The sequence below is a fragment of the Lethenteron reissneri genome, chromosome 24 (genome assembly GCF_015708825.2).
Source record: "Lethenteron reissneri isolate LAM-NWPU_2019-01 chromosome 24, ASM1570882v1, whole genome shotgun sequence".
Classification (NCBI taxonomy): Eukaryota; Metazoa; Chordata; class Hyperoartia; order Petromyzontiformes; family Petromyzontidae; genus Lethenteron; species Lethenteron reissneri.
In genome coordinates, this window is record NC_083802.1 from 16,387,653 (window position 1) to 16,411,602 (window position 23,950).

Consider the following 23,950-nt stretch of genomic DNA (forward strand, 5'->3'; position numbering starts at 1 on the left):
ATTAACAACAACAACAACAAATCAGCGTTGTCTTGGTGTGTGCGCACGTGGCAGCTCGCTGGAGCTGTTCTTCTCGAGCAGCCTGCCGGGACGCCCGCACTACGGCGAGCCCCCAAAATCTCCCCGCGCTTGCCGCAAGTTCTCCACTCCCCTCTCCCCGACGTCCCCTCCGGGCGCCGTCATCGCCACCATCGCCACGTCTCCCCCGCCCGGGACGAGTGGCGGCAACGGCGGCGGCGGCGCCGTCATCGTCGGCGTGAGCGTCAGTGTCAGCGTCAGCGTCAGCGAGGCCCCCGCGGCCAGCGACACCGACGTGGCCACCTCCCCCCTTGCTGCCGCCCCCGCCGCAGCCGGCGCTGCCGTCTCCGAGCCGGCGTCGCCGCTCACGTCCCCCACGTGCCTCCCGGCCCCCGGCGCCATCGCGGGGGTTCCCTCGCCGTTCCGCGGGCGCCGGAAGATGTCGCTGAACGCGCCTCTCATCCATGAGCCGCCGGTGCACGCCGCCCTCCCCCGCGGTGCCGATGATGCCGCTGCTTCCTCGGCCGGATCTCCCGACGGACGAGGAGGCTCCGGTACCATCTTCTTCTTCCTTCCTCTTCTTATTTCTTCTGCTTCTTTCTTTCTCTTCTTCTTCCTTCTTCATTCCTCTTCTTCCTTCCTCTTTTTCCTTCATTCCTCTTTTTCCTTCTTTATTGCTATTCCTTCTTCCTCTTCTCCTTTCCTCAACAAAGTGGCTAATCATGTGGAAATTTATCGCAGCCAAATACTCTTAAACGTTTGTTTAACTCGCGATCAGGCAGCTTCCCCTGAATCCCCCATTCACAGAGAAAGTGTTCGCATCTCCCGTGTGTAGTTCCCACCCAGGGGCGAAGGGCAGTTTGGTGTCTGTCGGAGCTTCAACCCGTGCCTTGTTCGGGACATCGCAGGCCTACCTCCACGTAACTGGCCACCGGCTATCGATGTGCCACTCTCAGTTGACACAATTGTTGAGTCATGGTCACAGAAAGGTGTATTTGAACTTTATCCGGTGGCTGGGAGGTTTGCGGCGATCCGATGTCTCGATGTGACATGTGCCGTCGCTGTGATAGCTCCGTCACGAGCATTGCCCCATCCGCGTCGCCCTCGCAGGAGGAGGTGGTGATGCTCGGAGGTCGCCCCTGGATGCTGATCAGCACGAGACGGGACCTCTGCGGTCCCCCATCACCCCGCGCCACCGCTCCTTCCGCCACTCGGGTCCGTCTCCCCATGCCGGCCCGCGGACAGGGCCTAACCTGGTTTAGCCTGTGCAGGGCCTAACCTGGTTTAACTTGGGCAGGGCCTAACCTGGTTTAACCTGCACAGTGCCTGACCTGGTTTCACCTGGGCAGGGCCTAACCTGGTTTAACCTGGGCAGGGCCTAACCTGGTTTAGCCTGCGCAGGGCCTAACCTGGTTTAACCTGAGCAGAGCCTAACCTGGTTTAGCCTGCGCAGGGCCTAACCTGGTTTAGCCTGGGCAGGGCCTGACTTGATTTTACCTGGACAGGGCCTAACCTGGTTTAATCTGGACAGGGCCTGACCTGGTTTAACCTGGACAGGACCTAAGCTGGATTAACCAGGACAGGGCCTAAGCTGGTTTAACCTGCACAGTGCCTGACCTGGTTTCACCTGGGCAGGGCCTAACCTGGTTTAACCTGGGCAGGGCCTAACCTGGTTTAGCCTGGGCAGGGCCTGACTTGATTTCACCTGGACAGGGCCTAACCTGGTTTAACCTGCACAGGGCCTAACCTGGTTTAATCTGGACAGGGCCTGACCTGGTTTAACCTGAACAGGACCTAAGCTGGATTAACCAGGACAGGGCCTAAGCTGGTTTATCCAGGACAGCACCGAACCTGGGTCACCCTGGTTGCAAACTCTCTGATCCCTTTTAATCCCCCCCTCCCGTTCGCTGCCCCCCAATTACCCCTCACATTTCAATGTTGACTGTGTGTGCATATATACATTTGGCACGAATGTGTATATGGGTGAGTGTGGACGTGGTTATTGGGTGCCCGTTGTAAGCATGCTTCCTGTTGCCCTTTGCAGAGTTCCCCCTCTTCCACGTGGGGTCGACGGCCGAGGTCGGGGGCGAGACGCAGGAGAAGATCCGACGGCTCTCCCTGGCTGGTACGCGAGTTACGCGCACGCACACACACACACACACATGCGCACGCACACGTATGGCAACAACACCAGCCCGCCATTTACCACTAAGCGGCGGTGATGTCTTGGCACAGCAATTATGTGCACTTTGTGCCAGGCTAAGTGCGCATGAACGCGTTGAATGCTCGTTGGAAGGAGGTCACGGGACAGGCCCTGGTGTTACGCTTTGACTGACTGAGATGACTGACGGCCGGCAGCACGACCTTTGCTGCCCGCTACGGCACTTGCATACATACATGTACAACACGTAAACATACATACACACACGTACACACATCCACATGTGTACAGCTTATGAAGAAGGACCATGGCTTGAAACATTGTCCATTATAAATATATCCTTTTAAACCCATGGAATGGACAGACGTGTTGAGTTTGGAGCCTGTGCACCCCTACCAACGCAGCGGCATCGCCAAACTACTGTGTAGTCAATCGGTGCGGTTGCCTTCGTTAGATCGGTTACATCCATCCCGCCCACCTTGCCCCCCATCCCACACTCCCCCCACCCCCAACCCACCACCCCCCCGACACCCAGGTTTCTCCATCGCCGAGCACCGCATGCTCGACAAAGAGTTCATCATCCGGCGTGCGGTCACCAACCGCGTCCTCAACGTCCTGCGCCACTGGGTGTCCAAGCACTCGCAGGTTTCGTCCCAGGGAACATGGAACGTTGGGCCAATGTTGGAGCAACGTTGGGCCAATGTTGGGCCGACCCACGTGCAAGCGTTGGCCCAACGATGGCATGTTTACCGGGGTGTGTCTGCACATTCCTCCATTCGGCCGGCAAGTGAGCTGGGCCATGCTATGCCGTCAGACAGTGCGAGGATAAAATGAGCCTAAGAGCCCACCGAGGAGGCTCTCTTGCAAGGGTGTGACTTGGGTCAACAAGTGACAATAAAATCAGCTGATCGATCAATAAATCGATGCAGCAGCCACACGGGTTCACTCGTGCAAACGACCGGACTGATCATCGGTCAAATTAGACCGACGGTCGGTCGTTAATTCAAGCAAGTAACGTTTATTTTAAGCGTTAACCCGGAGAAAGGCCTTGGTGGAGATTGTGCCCCTTGTTCTGCATGTGATTGGAAAGTTAGAGCAAATCCAGATCACAAATATGGGAGACAAACTAAAACTAAAATAATCCTAGGATTATAAATCACTAATTATAAATTACGGGTGACAAGCGGTGGCACCATGAACCCGTGGCCTGAGTTTGATTCCCGACGACAACTCACATAAGTGGCGGCATATCCGAACCTGGCCTGGGCCACCCTTAAATGTGTACGTGGTGCGGCTTCTCATGAACGTCAGCGCTGGGTGTAGGGCAAAGGTGGCCAGACATATTGCTGGTCACACCACCCTTTTTTGTGTGTCGTGCTGACTTCATTAGGTGCTCACAAACGGTACTGGCCTCTATAATTCCTCTCTGCCACTTGTAGAGCCCAAATGCGCCACGGCTGTGTGCCGGACCTGCACGGCACGGCTCAGGAGGTGCCGGGTTGTTTTTTCCACTGCAGAAGCCGAGCCGTGCCACCAACGTAGTATGCAACCAACACTTCGTTAACCCGACCCCTAGCCCTGCTTGGCCGCACAGCTAGATTCAGATGGTATTGTTAGGCCAGCCTATCACGGCTTGGTTCCAGCTCGGCTCGGCAAATAGCCGGTTGTAAAAAACGGACGCGTACCATGAGAGCGTCCTGCCCTGGCTCGGCTCGACTTGTGGCAGTGGAAAAGACGTCTGTAAGTCGTTGTCTTTGTCTGTGGCTCAGGACTTTGAGTCGGACTCGGATCTTAAGTCGGCCGTGGTTCGGCTCCTGGAGGAGATCTCTCGCGACACAGAGCTCATCGGCCAGGAGCGCAAGGCAGCTGCCAACATCCTGAGGTGAAGAAGATGATGATGATGATGGTGTCAACGATGAAGATGATTAGATGAGGATGATGATGATGTATATGGTTATGAAGAATGAGTATGATGATAATCATGTTGATGATGACCAACATTGATGATGATAATATTAATGGTGATGATATTGGTGATGGTGATAATGATGATGGTAATTATTACATTAAGCTATCTTGTTATTAAGTCATACATACGATAACAACAACAATAGTAAAAATGTGGCGGTCACGTTGCTTTTAACCTTTTTAAGCAATGTTTGCAATTACGATTATGACAAAGCAAACAAATAAAAACAATCATAAGAAGCGTGCATCCCACAACGGCGCAGTCTTTTGCGATACAGGCGCGTCTCGCTTAACGAGCGAGATACATTCCGTGGAAATTGCTCGGTAAGCGAAAACTCCCACCCCACCCTACCCACCCGCCCGCCCATTACAGTGCCATCACAAGGCTACCCCCCACCTCCCTCACATGGCAAACCACGCGCACACGCAGCGCAGCGGTGCGTCACCCTGTCACCACAGACCGCATTCAATCGATTGATCGGTCTTCGCTCGTTATGCGAACATTTTGCTCGTTTTGCGAACAAATTGGTTTAGATTCGAATTTGCTCGTTTTCGCGAAATTCTAGCAGAAAGAACGCTCGTTAAGTGAGACACACCTATATATATATTTTTAAAGATTGTTAGAATTGTATGTACTGCAGGTTTATGGAGTGCGGGAGCCAGAGACCCTGCGTGAGTATCTGTGGAGCGGTGGTGACATTAGCTCGTGTGCAGGAGCCAGATGGATTGGGGACAGCGTGGGGAGGCCTCAGCCAGCAGTGGATAGACCATGACCGATGATGATGATGCCTTCTGACATGTTAACTAGTTTACATGATGGCGGTTGTGATGATGGTGGTTATGATTGGTTATATAACGAGGATGATGATGCTAATGGGTTACGTGATGGTGACGACCATGCCAGAACCTTGACGCAAGAGGAGTCGGAGGACATCCCGATGACAGTGGAGCAACTCGCGCTCACGGTGAGCAATTCATCAAATCCTCTCTGATTCGCCGCTCCCTCCCTGACCTGCGAAATAAGTTATTGGGGTGATGTGGGTGCGCCTGTCTGCGTTGGTGATTTGTGTGCGTGCTTGCGTCTCTCTGTATGAACGTGAGTGTGTGCATTCTTGCATGCACACTTTGCGTGTGTTTCAGGAACATGTGTTTTGCGTAATTGCGTATTTCTGTTTACGTCTGTGTGTACTGCACTATGAACCCGGCGACCCGAGTTTGATTCCCGCTCACCGTCAGTGACGGTTATCGGAACCGGTCGTGGGCCTCCCCTAGGTCGACTCAGCCTCAAATTATTACCCGGTGCGGTGTGTAAACATTGCCACTCGGGACACAAAGGCGAATGGGACGTGGTGTTGGCTGCCCCCCCCCCCCCCATGTGCCATGCTGGCCTGCATAGGTGCTGCTCGTACACGGCACTTGCCCCAAAGGCCTGTCGAAGGCTATATGCGTTAGGATCTTTGTCTTTGCTGCGTGCGCGTGGCGGCAGTGCGAGGGCCAGCGCGGCGAGGCGTTCGAGTCGTTCACTGCGGTGGAGCTGGCGGAGCAGCTCACCCTGCTCGACCACCTCGTGTTCCGCAGCATCCCCTACGAGTGAGACGCACGCACACGCGCGCGGACACACGCACGCGCACGTACGAACACGCGCACACGCATGTTTACACGCACGTATGCATGCATACACACACACGCACGCCTATGTTTCTGCGTGTACACGTGTGCCATCGCTGTGCCGGGCTGCGCTCCCTGCAGGGAGTTCTTTGGCCAGGGCTGGATGAAGCTGGACAAACACGAGCGAGCGCCGCACATCATGAGGACAAGCAAGCACTTCAACGAGGTTCGTGTCGCGACGAGCGGGGGGGCGAGCGAGCGGGGAGGGGGTGAGCGAGCGGGTGAGCGAGCGGGCGGGCGGCGTCTCTCCCGTCGACCGCTGCCTGCCACTCGTGCCCGCGCTCTTTCCTCCAAACCGCCGTCGCTCACAGCCGCCCTCGCCTGCGAGGTTTCCTACGGAGGCGAAGTAACCACGAGTGTCGCTGCGTGGAATATATACGCGACAGACATTGAAGTAACCACGAGCGTCGCTGCAGCTTTTGGATAACCGTCGAACGAAGATGGTCGCAGCATCTCCTGTGCTTTCTGATGCGCTTCTGCGGCCGTCTGGAAAGTTTCTCCTTTTGAAATTAGGAAGCCACTGGAGCTGTGCACTTTTAAATCATCTGGATTGAAAACTAATTTGTTGAGAACAGTTTTTTGTGTTGAGTTTGTTTTTCTTCCCACGCACCTCCGATTAGCACGGTTGGCTACGTACGGTGCGATTTTTTTTAACACACACACACACATACGTTGATCGCGTAGGTGGCGAGCAACGCACAGCACTGCTCACTCCTCTGCAGCAGCAACAGCAGCAGCAGAAGCTTGCAGCAGATCCACCACTAGATGGCAGTCCCTTTACCAAACGTAACTTTACTTTTTTTATCATCCAAGGTCCACTGAGCTTATAGGTCTTTGTCAAAAGCGACGTGGCCACAAATGATAGCTTATCATTCGTGGCTTATCATGTGGAAATTATTCTCAGCCAAATACTCTAAACGCTTATTAAAACATCTGGAGAGAAAACCCAGAGCACCCAGAGAAAAATCCACACGACCACAGGGAGAGAGAAAACTCCAAATATAAAGGCATCGTCAGGGTCGGAATCGATGCCCACGACCTCCTGTATACCAGACGAGGTAGTAAACATCTCGCCATCATGGCACCAACCCAGGGAGCGGGTAAACCGGCGCTTATGACCGCGTAACAGCGCCAGCGAAGGTGCGGCATGGATCAAGAAGAGTCGTTAATTTCGTTTCTCGAAGTGAGCGAGCGTGTCAAGAGGGCCACGGCGTTCTTGACGGATGCGCCAAGCGTGGCAGTGCATGAGCCGATGCCCACCCACCCCACCCCCCTTGCCCTCACCCCGTCCGCCCGATCCTCCCGCCGCTCAGATGAGCAACCTGGTGGCGTCGGAGGTCGTGCGCCGGGCGGAGGTGGCGTCGCGCGCCGCCGCCATCGAGAAGTGGGTCGCCGTCGCAGACGTCTGCCGCTGCCTCAACAACTACAACGGCGTGCTGGAGATCCACTCGGCGCTGAACCGCACCGCCGTGTTCCGCCTCAAGAAGACCTGGCTCAAAGTCTCCAAACAGGTCCTCCTCCGTAATAGAGGGGGTTTTTTGCGTGGGGTTAGATCGTGTAAACATGTATAAATGTAGTAATAGGTTTTTACCCTTTGATCTGGCACCAAAACTGACACCTTTATACGAGGGATTATGTTTTCAATAACCACAACACAAGCAGTTAAAATGCAAACAAAAAGAGACAACTCTGATAATGATATGCACTGTCCTTGAAATTGATTGGTCCACACCCGAGACGGCTTTTCTTAGAGCCTAGTCTCACATGGTGTTGGACCAGATGACGCCAAAAGGCGCACAACTCAAAGGCAGCGCACTATCAGAGTATTGAGAGCTCGGGATAAGCATTTATATATCTTGCTACTGGCAAAGGAGGTCTCATAATAATGTATAAATGTGTCATTAAAAACCGCCGCCACCCAACACAGCCAACTAGTAAGAGGCTGTCACGTGAACAGAACGTGCCAATTCGTCACTAGCACAGCAGAGAGCCAAGCCACCACATTTACCATCTGAGTACGACGTTTTACCAGTAATTACAACTAGTTTCATCAGGCGACAGCCAGATTTGTGCAGAAGTCCACCTGTTTCGTTCCTCCTCCCACCTCCTTCCTCCTCCTCTGATGAATCTCATCCTCCCCCCCCCCCTCTCCCAATCCTCCACCCTCTCTCTCGCGTGTGAGAAGTCATGTTTATTTTGTATCTGTGCGTTCACGTGACCCCTGCGGCTCCTCTGTTCACCTCTTTGGAATCAAAACGCGACCGTGAATTGTGACAATCCATTGGTGGCGGCCGTGGTGGTGACTGTCGCACCCTCTGTTTAATCGCCGTTCACTGATCTTATCAGGGCCCGCACGTCCTTTCTCTCTCTGCACAGACTAAAACCCTGTTCGAGAAGATGCAGAAGGCGCTGTCGTCTGAAGGGCGATTCAAAAACCTGCGGGAGATGCTGAAGAGGTACCGTGGGGCCGTCACTTCTGGGTGGAACGACGCGTCGATTCGCCGATTCGATGTCGATATTTCTGTCTCGCGCGGCAGCGTAGCGCGGTTGGTGTGGGCCCAGGTGCAAGGGATGAAACGGGCCCCCATCCCTAGCTGTCGCCCCCAAGTCCTCGTAGCCCGGGACCTGGGCCCCTCCGGCTCGCAGGCCCCGGTGCAGTTGCACTGCCTGCGCACTCGACAGCCACACCACCGAGCTCGCAATACAACGCACCGAATCGCTTCTGTCGACGTATTCTCGGTGCACGCGCTGGCGCTACGTGACCCCCTTTGGACACTAGGGGCGCTACCATTCACCGCGTGAACCGTGTGACCTTGTGACCTTGTGACCTTGTGACCTTGTGTCTTGTGTCGCCGAACTGAGCGGCGTCCCGGAAAACGGTGAACTGTGCCCGCCTCCGGGGGGGGGGGGGGGGGGGGCGCACAGCTTGTCGGCCATTGCTGCTTCACCGTTTGCGCGTGTCGGTGTGCCCGCGGTGCAGCTGCGACCCACCGTGCGTGCCCTACCTGGGGATGTACCTCACCGACCTCGCCTTCATCGAGGAGGCGACGCCAAACCTCACCGACGACTGCCTCGTCAATTTCTCCAAGATGCGCATGGTACTCGCCAATCGGCAACGGCCGCCACCGCCCATCGCCCCTCTTCCCCCCTGCACCCACCTCCTCCACCCCCCCACTCCTCCACCTTCCCACAAGCAACGCAATCATTGCGCGCTGGACATAAGCAGGGGCCATTCCAGCGATGTCACAGGCTCTGTCTGATTGTTCTCTCATAGTCACGTGATTTAAATGGCCTAGACGTGTTGCCTGTCGTTTTTGGTGGTGATGAATAAGACTAGATTTGAAGCTTTCGTGACGGAGACTTGTGTTGCCTCCGAAACGTCGTGATTTTATTTTTTATTTTTATTAATTTTAATTTCATTTTTTACCTACGTGACTTTACCGAAAGAACTAAGAGTAAGGTGAATAAGACGTTGGCTCGTTTTCACCGACATTCTCGCCGAAAGGGAAGCATTCACTTAAAAGACGCCGTTGGGCCATAATTAATCAGGGTACCATCCTGGCCCATCATTTTCCTGCCGTCGTTGTGAAGCACACAGCGCCTGCCTTGAGCATGTGGAAAATGTAGAACCGGAATATTTACTTATACTGGAGGAATCCGATGAGCTGTAAAGCTCTCTTTTACTAATGTCACGTCAGGGCGGGTCACCGCCAACAGAGAGACACGTGCTGCCACGTCGCTCCGTTGACCATTTTCGAGAGCCCACCACTCGAAGCCCGGGCTTGAACCCGGGGTTTCGAGCGTCGCGCTGGGCGGCTCAGCGGCTCTTGACGCCTTAAGCCGCCCGGAGAAGAAGAGACGGTCGTGCTTGAATCAACGTTGTGCTGGGCGTCGTGCATTTCTGCAGATCACCCACATTCTGCGCGAGGTGCGACAGTTCCAGCAGACGCCGTACAAGCTTGAGCCGGACCCCAGGGTATGCCGCCTGCGTCTGTCTGCCCCCACACCAATGCCCTGGCACCTGCCCGTACGTGTGCGTGCATAACTGAGCGCGCCTGCCCGTGCGTGCGCTCGTGTGCCGCAGACGCTGCAGTACCTGCTGGAGCGCTCGATGCTTCTGGACGACGACAGCCTCTACGAGCTCTCGCTGCAGCTCGAGCCGCGCCTGCCCACGTGATGGGGGAACCGGGGGGGGGGGGCAGGGGTGGGAGGGGCGGCCGGGAGGGGCCGCTCGCTACGACGGGGGGGGGAGGGGGGGGGCCGACAACAACGCTTGTGCCGTGCGACGGCGCGCGACGGCGCGGGGCGGGATGGCGGGTGAGCGAGCTGGCCGGTGATCGAGTCGGGTGGATCACGACCCGGCCACTACGCCAAACGCGCCGCCGCCGCCGCCCCCTTCCACAGGACGACTTTGAGCTGGGCGCTCGCTCCTCCTGCTCATCCTAATTCCATCTCCTCCTCCTCCTCTTCCTTATCGTCGCCTGCACGTGAAAATCCAACGTTACCAAAACTGTGCGCATGCATAGGTACTCGTGCGCCGACAATAAACTGCGGCGTCCCGCATGCGGCGCGTGCGCACGTGCACGTGCGCTGCCGAGGCCCTGCGCACCACCTGATCGCGCTGGCTGCCACCCCCTGGCAATCGTAGAGGGGACGGATGAACCGATTGGCCTCGTGAGGCGCCGAGAGTGAATGTCTTGCCATGGACGGTCGGAGGAAGTGGCTCCATTGCAGATCGATCGATGGCTCCACGTTTTAATGCTTTCGTTTGTTCGTCCATTCGACCTCGCGTCCCACGCGCACCGACCTTCCCGTCGGATTGCCATGGAGGTCAAAGGTCAATTTTATTTAAGGGACGTCTTTTTGCGGCCGGCGGGGAGGCCTTCGAATGCACAGGCGTGGGGTCCCCACCCCCCCACCCCCCTTTTTTGCGGGCATTGAATGTTTTCGCTATTTCGTGACGTGTACACATTTCAGGAGCGTCGGCTCAGACGGCCAGACGAGAGTCGCCCCTGGTGGATGGGGTGGGGGGGGGGCACCGCTCAACGTCACCCGAGGCCGGTTCGTTTGTCACTGACGGTGGCGTCCGACGCCAATTGGTGAATTTCGGCGAGGTTGGATTGTTTTTTTGTTCCTGAACGGCGTGGTTGTCGATTGCGTTTTGAGCGAAGCGCGGTGCAGCCCTGGCAAGGAGGAGGCCGCCTCCCGGAGCGAGCGATAGGTCTTGGCTCAAGCAAAACCACGAAGAAAAACGAAAGAATCAGACTCAAGAGGAAGCACTGCGAATCCAGCAATACGTGTTTAGAAGCTATAATTACGAACCCACGGACTCAGGGGTGGTGGTGGTGTGTGTGTGTGTTAACCGGCCAACGGAGCAAGCGTCCGATCAATTTAACCGTCTTGCGGGAAACTTCCCCCGGCGTCTGACGACCCAGTCGTGGGAACGCCTCTCTCTCTCTCGGTGCACGAACGGAGCGAGTGCGAGCGACAAAAATGTCTCCCAAACGCGCGTCGATGTACCCGTGAACAGATTGGGAGATCCTAACCGAGAGATGGCACTTTACCGGTGGTGGTGGTGATGCTGGTGGTGCTGGTAGTGCTGTGTGTATGTTGAACTTTTTTTGCACTGTACGTAGCCAACCGTGCTAATCCGAGGTGCAGGGGAAGGACAACAAACTAAACGCAAAAATCAGTTTTAAAGATGATTTAAAAGTGCGTAACTCCAGTGGCTTCCTAATATTGGAAGGAAGAGCGTTCCAGACGGCCGCAGAAGCAGCGCATCCGAAAGCGCGCGACGCATTTGCCCCGTCTCTGTTTGATGGCCTGCAGGCAAAAGCCGCTGCTTGCTGCGAGGATGGCCGCAGTTCGCGTGATGGTGGGTTACGCTCCCCCCTGTGTTTGCAGCAGAACAGTTGAGTTGTACGTGTGCGAGATGGGGGATGGCAACACTTAATGTCTGCTTGTACGCGGCTGTTTAATAATCCTTAAAGACGAATGCGCACTTTTAAAGCGGGCCCCAACCACCCATCCAGCCCCTGCTCCTCTACTCCCCTCTCCCCTCCTTCTGTTTTTGACCTGGATCTTTGGGATCCGTTTTGCAGTCCGATTTTACGATTACCATAATGATCGTGAACGGACCCCCCTCCCCCCCGATCAACAAAAGTTTGCCCAGTGCAACGCTCGGGTAGCGGATTCTGAAATCCGCTGCTCTAGCGTGCGTCGCGTTGCAGGAAAACACAAAGTTTGGAGGAAAAATAAATAATAGTTTAGATGCACGTGGCATTATTTGCGAGACAGACGCCAGGGAGAAAGGAATCCTTTTGTCAAACGTTGGGATGTGACCCCGGGGAGAATGATCTGAAATCACAAGCTTGAGTAGGATGCTATTTTACGGGCGGTATAACAGTTTACTCCCCGCACACACACACACACCAGCGATGGGATGAATTTTACGCAATTCAGGATTAGATTATTTTTTTTACGTGCCGGCTAATGTAGCGGTCTCTAGTGGCTGTATGGGACCGACCCCCCCAGCCCGAGCCCCGTTTACGCACACCGACACTCGGAACAGAAACACGTGGATTGTGTTATGGGCGCGCGGCGCACGTGACTTCGACGCACGCGTTGCGAGCTAAGGGAGCCGAGGTTCACAAGGCGATGTCGATTCATCGTCCGCGCCCGCTCTGCTATTCTAACTCTTTGCAGCATTCAATGCAGTGATGGGGGACAGGGGACTTCCAGCCCGCGGGCCGGACGTGACCCGCTACTTCGTTTTACTCGTCCTTGGCCACGGCAAATCATCGTACTCGAGGTGCAGAACATTTTTCTGCCTGGCAATACCGACCGCCGCGTTTGTACATTTTGCGCGCTCGGTCAACCTCCGCCACGGCGAGGTTGCGTCTTTGTGCCCGTTCTCGATGCGCGCGTTTGTTATTTCCCGCGGGGTCATCGGATAGCGCCCAGGGGGGCATAACGTCTGAATGCGTGGTGGTGGTTTTGGCCAACGGGAGGTGTTTTGAAAGTCCCCTCTCTCCCCCCTTTTTTTTCTTTCCTTTCTGACCCGCGGTCAGGAATGGGTCCCCCACTCCCGTGCAGAAGAGCTGCGCTGACGGTCGCGACGATTGTGTTCTTGGGGTTTTTAAAGCGGAAGGCTATGCAATTGTGGAGAAGCCAACACATTGTTTTGTATGCAAGGCCTCCATGAATTGCTTTAGAATTATTATCACTATAACTATAATTTACCCAGCAAAGCCTCAATGAGTCTCAGGACTTATTTTCACAAGTTTCCTGCTTTGACCTCCTTGGCTTTTTGCATTATGAGTATATACACACACATACATATATATATTTATTGCTTCTTGTGCCAGTAAACCGGAGTGCCCAGAGAAAACCCGCCCACGCATGTGAGGACTCAACGCTCAAACACACTGGATATCTTGCTGCCCGCCACTGACGCCTCCAACCCTGGCTGCGTCTGCGCCCCGTACACCCAATCTGACTCCATCCCTGCATGATCCACAAACCCCTTGCCTCCCTGTGACCGCGTCGCAGGCGAGCGTCACTCGTCCACCTCGATTAAAAAAGACAGCAATGTTGAATCGATGCCATGCCGGGTTCGCAGTCACCTTTATTCAGCCACGCCGCACAGCGTCGCGTACGCGACCGCCACGCTGTGATCCGAACTCCTGACCGATGAGCCTGAGCCCACACTCGGTGCAGTTGTGTGACGGTCATTTCCTAGCGGTGTTCACGAATCCGACCTTGTCACACACACAGTAAACGTATTCCCCCCACACCCCTAACCCCGTATACATTCGCTTACTTATAAATTACCGCAAAAGCATCCCTCCCCCCCGCCCGTGGTCAATGCAGTCCGCGCGTTACATATTTATCAAGTCCAGGGCGTAATTTCCTTTTTGACGTTCACATATCTGACCCAAGCACGTGTCCAGCCCACGGCGTGTTGAACCTACGACTTTGTAACCGCGAAACGAAGTCGATGGTTTCTCAAGACGGCGATTTGTCAGAATCAGAATGTGTATTTAAACCGCATGAGGAATCCGATGAGATGTGAAGCTATATCTCACAGATGTCCAGTCGGGTCGGGTAAGAACGTTACGACAACAAACAGTACAACAGCACGATATGCGTGCAAAGTACAATAAAGGTAAACAAATCACCCAAACACTCACAAATGAAACTAAACCATCCTAGCAAGACAAGGCCCACTGAGGTATTACATTCTTTTTCAAAAGCGACCTGGCCACAAATGATAGCTCAACAATCAGTAAATGTACTCCCCATTCCACCCCTTGAAGCTGGGTGCAGGGCCCAGCTTTGTACAATAGTCGTGTCCTCCCTCTCCTCCCTGCCCTGCCCTCCTTCCCCTTGTAGCAATGAATCAGGACCAGCAGAGGGAGTATTATTGTAACTATTTATATATCGGCCACGTTAAATCGATGGTAGGAATGGAACAGTCCCGCTTTTCTTAAATCAAAATAGAAGAAGAATCGTGGGCTCCACTGGAATTTTGGGCCCTGGACAAATGCCCCCCTCCCTCCCTATCCCCCCCCTTCCTCCACTCCTAGATCCAGCCCTGCACGGATGCTCTTCGTGTTGTGAACGTGCTATACCGAGGCACGCCATTGGCGCCGCAGAACGCTGTGCTCTTAATTGGAGTGATGCCCACACGCTCTATTTCGGACCTCATTTGTGAACCGCTCTGACCCTCGGTTAAACTCAGCGGAGGGCATCGAGAGGCATCGATTCAGCTGTCCTGCACCCCCCCCCACTCCCCAAAGGCCGTGTGCTTTGGCCACGAAACATGCACGTTGATGAGTTTGCTATACAAGCCATATGCGAGACCAAGACGGGCCCTTTATATAGAGCATCGCGCTACGCTGCTCATCAAGTCCCGATCGGGGGGGTGGGGGGGGTCGACGCGGCCTATCGTCTATCCTGATGCCGTAACATCGCGGACCACTTTTGTAGGAAAAGTCAAGGTTATCTGCGGGTGTGGATGTACGATCGCTCCCGCCATGGGAACGTGGAATTGACGTCGCTAGCTCGGTGCTGTAGGCAGGAGGTGAGCTCGCGAGTGGGCGGACAGTCTGACGTTGGTTGTTGTTGTGGCCGGAGCAGGAGTCAAACCCGTGCCATTCGGCTCGGCGGCGGTGAACGTTACGACCGCTGGCTCCTGTAAGTCCGTCGGTCACCGCAAGGGTCTTCGTGAACCCCGAGTCTGCGTGGCCGACCCCCGAGGCCTCTTTCGGGTCTCGGGTTTCTCACATTTTGGATGTCGCCGTGCGAATGAGTGATGGTGCCCCAATTGCGGATGTCGTATTATTCATCGAAGTGGGAGGGGGGGGGGGGCTTTGAAGTTGGCCGCTGGGTGGGATGTCGCGGTCGTGGTGGTTTGTTTCGTAATGGCCGTGTCGGAGACACCCCTGTCGGTACCGCTGAGATCCTAGAACCGAGTTCGGGTCTGAGTCGCCCAGCCGTGGTTTCGCCAGGTTCTCAGGCGCAGCGAGCCGAAGTTTATTCAGTGCGGCCGCCCCAATTTCCCCAACAAAACAACAACAAAAAACTAAACAAAAACCCAGAACCTCGTTCATTTTGCTTTGTCACCCAATTCATCAGATACCTCGAAACCCCCGCGAGAGATGACATTCCATAGAAATGCATTCCAACAGGCACGCACGGCAAACTCCCTGTACGGTTGGGGGGGGGGCTTCAGGTGAGCGCCTGCACGCGGGGAAGGCCTCGGCAAAGCGACTTGGGAGGTCGCGGATCCGTGGCGATGACCCCCCCCCCACCCCCCGCGTCTCCCGGAGTCGATCCCGGAAAGTGGCGCTCTGTTCTGCTCAACTTTGCGGGGTTGTCCCTGGATGCGCGTTTTTAGCCGTGCCGTCGCTTGCGGCGACTCGAGTTGGAGCAAAACGGCGATTAAGATTCCTCCGCGACGAATTATAAAATAATAAAAAGAACACAAAAATCGTAACATTTGCGTGTTGATTTTGTACTTCTCTCTCTCTGTCTCTCTGTATCTTCGGCCTCTTCCCGCCCCGAGCCTCCGATTGGCACCGTTGGCTACGTACGGTGTGAAATAAGTTCAGTATACATACAGGTACACATTTACTGCACTATACACCAGTACACCACTATTCGCCACGCTATACACTACACTATGCACTACACTACTACATTGAAAACGGATTTCTTTAAAACTGCTTTCATATTCTTGGTTTTTTCGGTAAAGCCACGTAGAAGGGAAGCAACACAATAACAGTAAAAAAAATATAAAACAATAAAATTATCCCGACTTTTCGATTGCAACACAAGCAATAATCATCAAGTGTGAAAACCACAGTAAGAAAAAACCCGCCATTTTTTTCAAAAATTTTCTTGCTGTGGTTTTCACACCTGATGATGATTGCTTGTGTTGCAATCGAAACGTCGTGAGAATTGTATTGTTTTATATTTTTAGTATTTTATTGTTTCCCTTCTACGTGACTTTACCGAAAGAACCAATAATATAACTGCCTTCCTTGTTTAGTTTGTCGTTCTACCCCCGCCCCTACGCTGAGCACGGTTTGCTCCGTACGGTGCGAAAGAAGTCCAACGTGCACACACATCATATACACACCCTTCGCATGTAGCAACGTGGGTTGGTTTTTTTTGGGAACAAAAAAATACGTCATTGTTGCCCTGTCCACAACGGCAGCGTCTCCACCCGCGTGTGCACGCAGGTGAGAAGATGGAAACCTCGGAACTTCTAGACTTTGATGCGCGTGATGTATGGTGCGCTTGAGTGACTTGCATCCGTATCATGGGAGCCTTTTTGTGCCAGTATCAACGTATGACAAGTAAGAAAAGGTTTGACCCTTTATGGCAATAAAACACCAAATAGATACATTTTTGCAAGGAATCAAGTCTGCATTAAACCACACGAGGTACTACTTGTGGTGAAACATGCAAACAAACATGCTCTGATAATTAATACCCGTGGCATCGTCTTTGAAACTGGTTGGCCTCTCGCTGTCCCTGATGTATTTGGTGTTTGGACATCTTGACACCTGTGTTATTGCCAGCAAGGCTAACGCCTGTTGTTATTTTTCAGGATTTGAATCTCATTTGTTTGAAGGTCCTTTGGGCTTCGAGGCAGTAAACGCACTTGTATGTCCCTAACGAAATGTAATCATTTGCAGTCATCATGAGCCATGATGAATCCACGGCTGAATGAAGACCTCCACAAACCATTGCCAAACCTTTTGTAAATGGATAAAATCGTTTTTTATTGATTATTACAAAAAATGGACTACGTGAAAATAATAATAAAATAAAATAAGAAAGTGAAAACAACTAATTTTATTTTATTTTATTATTATTTTCACCTACGTGACTTTACCGAAAAAACCAAAGCGTATGGATCCTTGCAGTCACGAAAACTTCAAATCTCGGACTACATTTCTCCAATCAAATGAAAGAATCTTATAAAGACCCATATTTATTATACAAAGCCTTACGTAAGTATAGCGTATGTTGAATTTCTTTCGCACCGTACGTAACCAACCGTACGAATCGGAGGTGCGGAGGCACTGTGCATGGCAAGTGGAATTGGCCACTCATCTCACCGTGGCAGGACCCTGCTGGAAAGGGCCTCGAGACTCGGCGAGGCTTTCCCAGGTTTAACGTTCGTCCTCGTTATTATTGTCCCTTGAGATGTTGTCATTCGCGTTGTAGGACGCGTACGTAAGACGCGGAAGCGAAGCTCTACGCTGCGCTTTCGCGTGAAAGTAAAATACGCTCCATCGGTCTGTCTGCTTTTCCAGGTCAATTTTATCCAGAAGTACTTTGAAGAAAGCAATTTCTCTCTCGGTTTCGACCTTGAGGCTAAAACCGGGGATGTCATGGCAAGAAGAGACCCTCAAATACGGCTTTAATCGGTACCATCGCGAGTGGCAAACCCGAACAATGATCGCCTTGAAGTATTGTCTCTCTGGATCACAGATATAAACGTGATAGCAGGCAGGCCCAGCATGATCGTTTTTTTTGTCATGAAGAACATGAGAACGGGGCGAAACAAACAAAACAACCCGAATGTGACATGAAACATCGCGGAGTCTGAAACATGAATGGGAAGAGAATCGAACGAACCAGATAGTAGCGGCGCTGAGCTTTCTGCCCACGATGGACACTCCCTATGGTGGACACCGGTGGCATCTGATCTCCCGTAAGGGGGCACCGACTGACCTGCTCGGCTCTGCGGGCCATGTTGGAGGGGGCTGGGGTGGAGGTTGAGCAGGCGAGTGAGGAATGTGCTGGTCCCTCGCTAATTGACCAGCTCCTCACGTGCACGTGCCGCGTGTCACGTGTCGCGCTGCTGTCCCCGTGAGGTCACGGAGCGGGGTCGTGTTTACGAGCCCCACTCCCCCCCATCTGCCGCCCCTCCCCCTTTCACTACTGCTCAAGGAGCATTGACCTCCACCCCCGCCTCCACCCACCCCAAAATGTCTCTGTCTGGCATCGTGGCCCCTATGAGAAAAAAACTCAAAAAAAAAAACTCATTCAAATAATCTCAGGTGAACGATGAGCAGGATGAATTGGAATGGGGCGTTGGGCAGGACGCAACACGAGAAGGGGTGATGACGATGGTGGTGGTGATGATTGTGGTGGTGGTGGTGATGACGATGGTGGTAGTGATGGTGGCCGGGGCGGTTGAGACGAACAACAGAGTCGCAGCCCAAGGACAGAACGCACCCGGAGAGGGGCTGTCCAACCGCCGAGACTGAGTGATGAAATCGGCTCGTGTGCAGGAGCTCGTATCCATGGATCGTCACAGCGTGTAGGGCCGCGAAGGGCTGGCAACGGATGAGGGTGATGATGCTCGTGATTTTGACGAAAACAATTTAATTGCCGCCGAGAACATTCGCCCTCTTTATCCGCGTTCATGCACGCGCGTGGCAGTGACCCACAACTGACCCCCCAGAAGTGCTCAATACGTCGCACTATCCGCCAGGTTTATTAATTGTCCCCACCTCCCCCCAACGGATAGAAGGAATGGAATATTCATCATCCTATTATCCGTGATTGCTCAGCAGGCCACCAGACGGGAATGTAATTGAATTGAATTGAATTTTCAGGGAGAATGAACAGGGGGAGAGAACAACCCACAGGGGCCCCCCTCTCACATCAACGTGCGCGACACGTATTGTAATGTACGGCGAATCTCTTTCGCACCGTACGTGGCCAATCGGGCCAATCGGAGGTGCGGGGGGAAGGACAACAAACTGGGGGTCTCTGTGTGAGTTTATGGATCTCTGTGTGAGTCTGTGGGTCTCTGTGTGAGTCTGTGGGTCTCTGTGTGAGTCTGTGTGTCTCTATGTGAGTCTATGGGTCTCTATGTGAGTATATGGGTCTCTGTGTGAGTTTATGGGTCTCTGTGTGAGTCTGTGTGTCTCTGTGTGAGTCTATGGGTCTCTGTGTGAGTCTATGGGTCTATGTGTGAGTCTATGGGTCTATGTGTGAGTCTGTGTGTCTCTGTGTGAGTCTATGGGTCTCTGTGTGAGTTTATGGGTCTCTGTGTGAGTCTGTGGGTCTCTGTGTGAGTCTATGGGTCTCTGTGTGAGTGTGTACGTATGTTGAACTTCTTTTGCACCGTACGTAATCGGAGGTGCGGGGGAAGGACAGCAAACTAAACATAACATTTGACACACTTCAATTGACAACACCTGACACTCTTGCAAATTAGACTTTACATTTCCACGCATTTTCTTGCTCAAATATTTTGACAGCAAAAACGTAAATCACGTGGAGTCATCTGCAACCACTATTCGTGTCACCAGCCTTCGATTCACACCGCAACCAGAGGCAGTCAGAACGACGTGAGATCGACTCGGGGACAAGATGCAGGCTCAGATAATTACATCATCATCATCACCACTGCAAGCCGCAATCAACTGCTGCAATATCTCTACAAACAACAACAACAACAATCTCGGTTGAAAAACTCATTTCTGTAGAACTGCTTTTTGTCTAAAACGTGCTCCCGTTCCACCGCACCGCACTGTCAGTTATCTCACCACAAGTTTTAACCTCGCACCTACTTAATGAGCCTGTGCTTCAAATAGAAAGGCAATGCTATTTAATGACCACTTGAGCACATGTGTGCGTGTGGTGCCCCGCTCGCGCGCGTGTGCGTGCATTCTGCAAAGTGTTATTTATTACGTGTGTGTGTGTATTAATACCCCCTCCCCTCTCACCCACCCCCGTGTGCAGTGCCGACCTTCATAGGTGCTCGCTAACTGCACTTACCCTAGCAGTCCGTGAAAGAGGCTATACGGGTGATCTTTGTTTTTGTGTATTAATACACGTGGCGATGGGCCACGTGGCGTTGCGACCTGGCCTCTTATTGCGTCGACTGTCCCGTCAACCTTGTGGCTTCTTCAGTGGCATATTCTTAGGTTTTTTTGGTAAAGTCACGTAGGTAAAACATTAAAATTAAAATTAATAAAAGTAAAATAAAATAAAAATAAAAATCACGACGTTTCGGAAGCAACACAAGCTTCCGTCTTCAGGTGGAACCGTCACAGCACGACAGCTGTATCAAGTAAATGAGAGATTACAACAGATACCACTCCGTATATATAATGGTTGCTGTGACGGTTCCACCTGAAGACGGAAGCTTGTGTTGCCTCCGAAACGTCGTGATTTTTTTTTTATTTTTTTTATTTTACTTTTATTAATTTTAATTTTTTTACCTACGTGACTTTACCGAAAAAAACTAAGAATATGAATCCTTGCAGTCACGAAAGCTTCAAATCTAGAATCTTCAATGGCAGTGGAGCCACGAGGTGCAGGGTCTGTCCACACCAGGGGTCTGCAACCCGCGCCTCTGGAGCCGCGTGCGGCTCTTGAATGACTGCTTCGTGTCGCAATGTCGGCAGGGCCCCACCGTCTCGTAATCGCCGCATGGCATTGCGGCTCTTGAAATAGGCGGGGTTTTTTTTCGTTTCTCACCGAATTAGAAAAACAAAAGGGCTCTGCTTTAGTTATTTTGATCGCCCGAGCCTGGTCCACACAGTGCTAAACAAACAAAACGTGAAATGTATCACCCCCACTTGCCCGTGTTAATTTCATGGATACTGTTGGGGGCAAGGGATGTTACAGAGCAAAGCGTTGGGGAGTGGCATATAACCCCGAATTCAGTTTTTTCAAACTCAAACCATTCTCCCAGACCCGATGCATTTCTCATCTCGACTTCTCCCCCTGCTCCTCCTCCTCCCATGCAATGACTTGCATGGAAATTAGGTCCATATCAGGTGTATAATAATAATAACATATGTTGAACTTCTTTCGCACCGTACGTAGCCAACCGTGATAATCGAATGTGCGGATGTCTTTATCCAGTAAAGCCTCCCTGAGCCTCAAGTCTCTTCTTCAGCTGGATTCTGCTGCGCTGGGGGGTTGGTGGGGGAGGGGGTTGGTGGGGGTGGAGGTGTTTAGCCAAGTCTATAAATGAGAGTCTGGCTCCATGTAGGAGGAAACCAGAGAGTCCGGAGAACACCAAAACCTCGCACACGAGAACGGTGACATTTAAAGGTGGGCACAGTGCGGGGTTCACACACTCACCCGCCGCACTGCCACCTCGAACGCGTGGTGTTAGCAGCCCAAGGTGGATTTTGCGAGCTTCACAAATCTCAACGGGATCCACCAACACTTTCCGTCCAACGCGCTGGCACCAGGTGCGCCACGGTGGTGAGATGTTAACTACCTCGCCTGGTATACAGGAGGTCGTGGGTTCGAACCCGACCCTGACGCCTGCTGTATATTTGGAGTTTGCGGTGTCTCTCTCTCTCCCCGATGATCACGTGAATTCTCCTCCGGGTCCTCAGTTATTCCCCCTCCACATTTAGAATGAACATCATGCGCTTAGAGTGTTTGGCTGCTGTACATTTCCACACGACAATAAGCCACTTCGTTAAACCGTCATTAGCGTTAGCCGGGTCGCTTCTGAAAAAAGTAGCTCCGTAGCTCAGTATGTGTGGGGTCACTGTGGGAACGGGGAGAGTACGAAGGGTGAAGAGGGAACCAGTGGTAGAGAGGGATCGAGTAGTGAGTCTGGGGAGAAGCCGGTGGTAGCCGATAGAGGTGCTCTCTCTCCGGTCGGTGGAGTCGGCAGAATCCCCGATCCGACACGAGAGAGAGACCGGAGCTAGCCGGCAGGGACCCGGACTCAGAGTAGGACCCCTAGCCCCTGGGAGTTGTGTACCGTTGTGTGTGTATTGTGAAGTCTTTAATAACAAAAAAAATAGTTTCAAAAAATAAATCGCCACCAGGCGTGCACCAAGACCCACCTCGAAATCTCCACGAATCTTAAATCGGCGTCGCCTCCTCCACCACGACCCCTCCCCTCTGGAGCCAAGGCCGGGTGCGGGCACGCGTTAATTCTCTCCGCCCGCTACAGGTCGGAGAGGATTTCGTCGCTCGTTGGCCCCACCGCGTCTGGCACGAGCCAAGTCGGGATTCGCCACCGTAGGCAGATGCGAGAGGGAGGAGAGGGGAGAGGGAGAGAGAGGGGAGAGGGGGGAGAGGCGACCTCCGCTCAGATTAATCTCCCGTGGTCAAGGGCGGCTCTGCTGCGGCAGACCAGTGCTGTAGAACTCACATTACCCCCACGGTCGATCATCATCATCATCATCAGCAGCAGCAGCAGCCTTGGTCAATCCACTGCTGGATGAAGGCCTATCTGGATGCTGGAGACAACGCGGTGCGGCCTCTTCGTTAGCACGGGAGTGACGCGTTGCTTCAATAAATGCGCACACAATAGGGCCCGTTAACACGTGAGTCCCCATACGTGGTCCTTGAATACATGAAAGTCAAATTGTGTTTACACATTCCATCAGCCACGCGACATTCTGGGATGCGCGTGCAGTCGCAACGACATTGGTTCAAGACGAGCAACAGTTCTGGACCAGATTAGACGCTTTGGTGGGTCGTACGTTGAACTTCTTTCGCACCGTACGTAGCCCAACCGGAGGTGCGGGTAATCGTGAGCAGAGTGAGTTCTCGCCCGAACCGAGGTACGGCGATCCCCATCGGCATGCGCCCTCCCCGCCTGTTCGCTCTTTGGTCTCGGCTCGCAAGTGACCCCCACACCCACCCACACACAGCAAGGTCAAAGTCACGGCCCAATTGAGAAGGAGAGCACACGAGCGATTGATGTATTTTTTTAGGGGGAGTTGTTTAGGTGGCGCGTGTTCATGCGTGGCCACTCAATCTCGCGCTCACAGCACTTGCCCCAACAGTCTGTTGAAAGGCTATACGGGGGGATCGTTTGTGTTTGTGGGATATGTGTCTGTATCGGTGACGATTAGCTGAACTGGTCCTGGCCTCCACCTCCCCCCCAGGTCGATTCAGCCTCAACTGAGTACAGTATCTGCTGCGGTGCGTAAACATCACCGCGGGGGAGACAAAGGCGGTCGGGCGTGGTTACTGGCCACCCACAACAGTCTGTTATGGCTATTCATGGGCTTTTTAAAAATCTGACTATTATATGCGCGTAAGTTACTAAGCATTCGTGCTGATGTATTAGTAAGCATGTACACATAAATTATGTACAAGAAGATGGGAGCCCATTGGGAAGGTATGTAAGCGTGTGTGTGTGTTTGTCTGTGTGTGTGTTGGTCTGTGTGTGTGTGTTGGTCTGTGTGTGTGTTGGTTTGTGTGTGTGTTGGTCTGTGTGTGTGTTGGTCTGTGTGTGTGTTGGTCTGTGTGTGTGTTGCTCTGTGTGTGTGTATGTGTTGGTCTGTGTATGTGTGTAATCTGTGAGGAGCGCTACGCATTCGAATCCCGCTCACAGCCAACCCCATTGACGACAATCTGAACCGGTCTTTGGCCTCCCCTAGGTCGACTCAGCCTCAAATGAGTACCTGGTGCTATGTGCAAACATCACCGTGCCGCCCTTCATAGACGCTCTCTAACAGCACTTGCTCCAACAGTCTGTACCAGGCTATGCGGGGGATCTTTCTCTTTGTAATCCGTGTAATCAGGCGAGAGCCCGAGAACACAACGCGCGCGTGCGTGCGCGACCCGGTCATCTCTCGCCCCCTCCACCCCGCCGTCTCCTCCTGCTCC

At 53.1% G+C, this 23,950-nt stretch overlaps 1 protein-coding gene across 3 annotated transcripts in view; it reads left to right on the forward strand.

The window, feature by feature from the left end:
- Nucleotides 1-15,815, forward strand: part of LOC133346678 (ras-specific guanine nucleotide-releasing factor 2-like) — a 40,525-nt gene extending 24,710 nt beyond the window's left edge. For all 3 annotated transcript variants that reach the window (XM_061558466.1, XM_061558463.1, XM_061558465.1), the window contains exons 15-27: nt 55-572; nt 1,129-1,233; nt 2,063-2,143; nt 2,715-2,824; nt 3,949-4,061; nt 5,052-5,112; nt 5,634-5,737; nt 5,897-5,981; nt 7,129-7,326; nt 8,192-8,271; nt 8,796-8,913; nt 9,723-9,791; nt 9,900-15,815. In XM_061558466.1, coding sequence (XP_061414450.1) covers nt 55-572; nt 1,129-1,233; nt 2,063-2,143; nt 2,715-2,824; nt 3,949-4,061; nt 5,052-5,112; nt 5,634-5,737; nt 5,897-5,981; nt 7,129-7,326; nt 8,192-8,271; nt 8,796-8,913; nt 9,723-9,791; nt 9,900-9,992 — 1,735 coding nt within the window. In that variant the 3' untranslated portion in view covers nt 9,993-15,815. The remainder of the gene's footprint in view (nt 1-54; nt 573-1,128; nt 1,234-2,062; nt 2,144-2,714; nt 2,825-3,948; nt 4,062-5,051; nt 5,113-5,633; nt 5,738-5,896; nt 5,982-7,128; nt 7,327-8,191; nt 8,272-8,795; nt 8,914-9,722; nt 9,792-9,899) is intronic.
- The last annotated feature ends 8,135 nt before the right edge of the window (nt 15,816-23,950 follow it).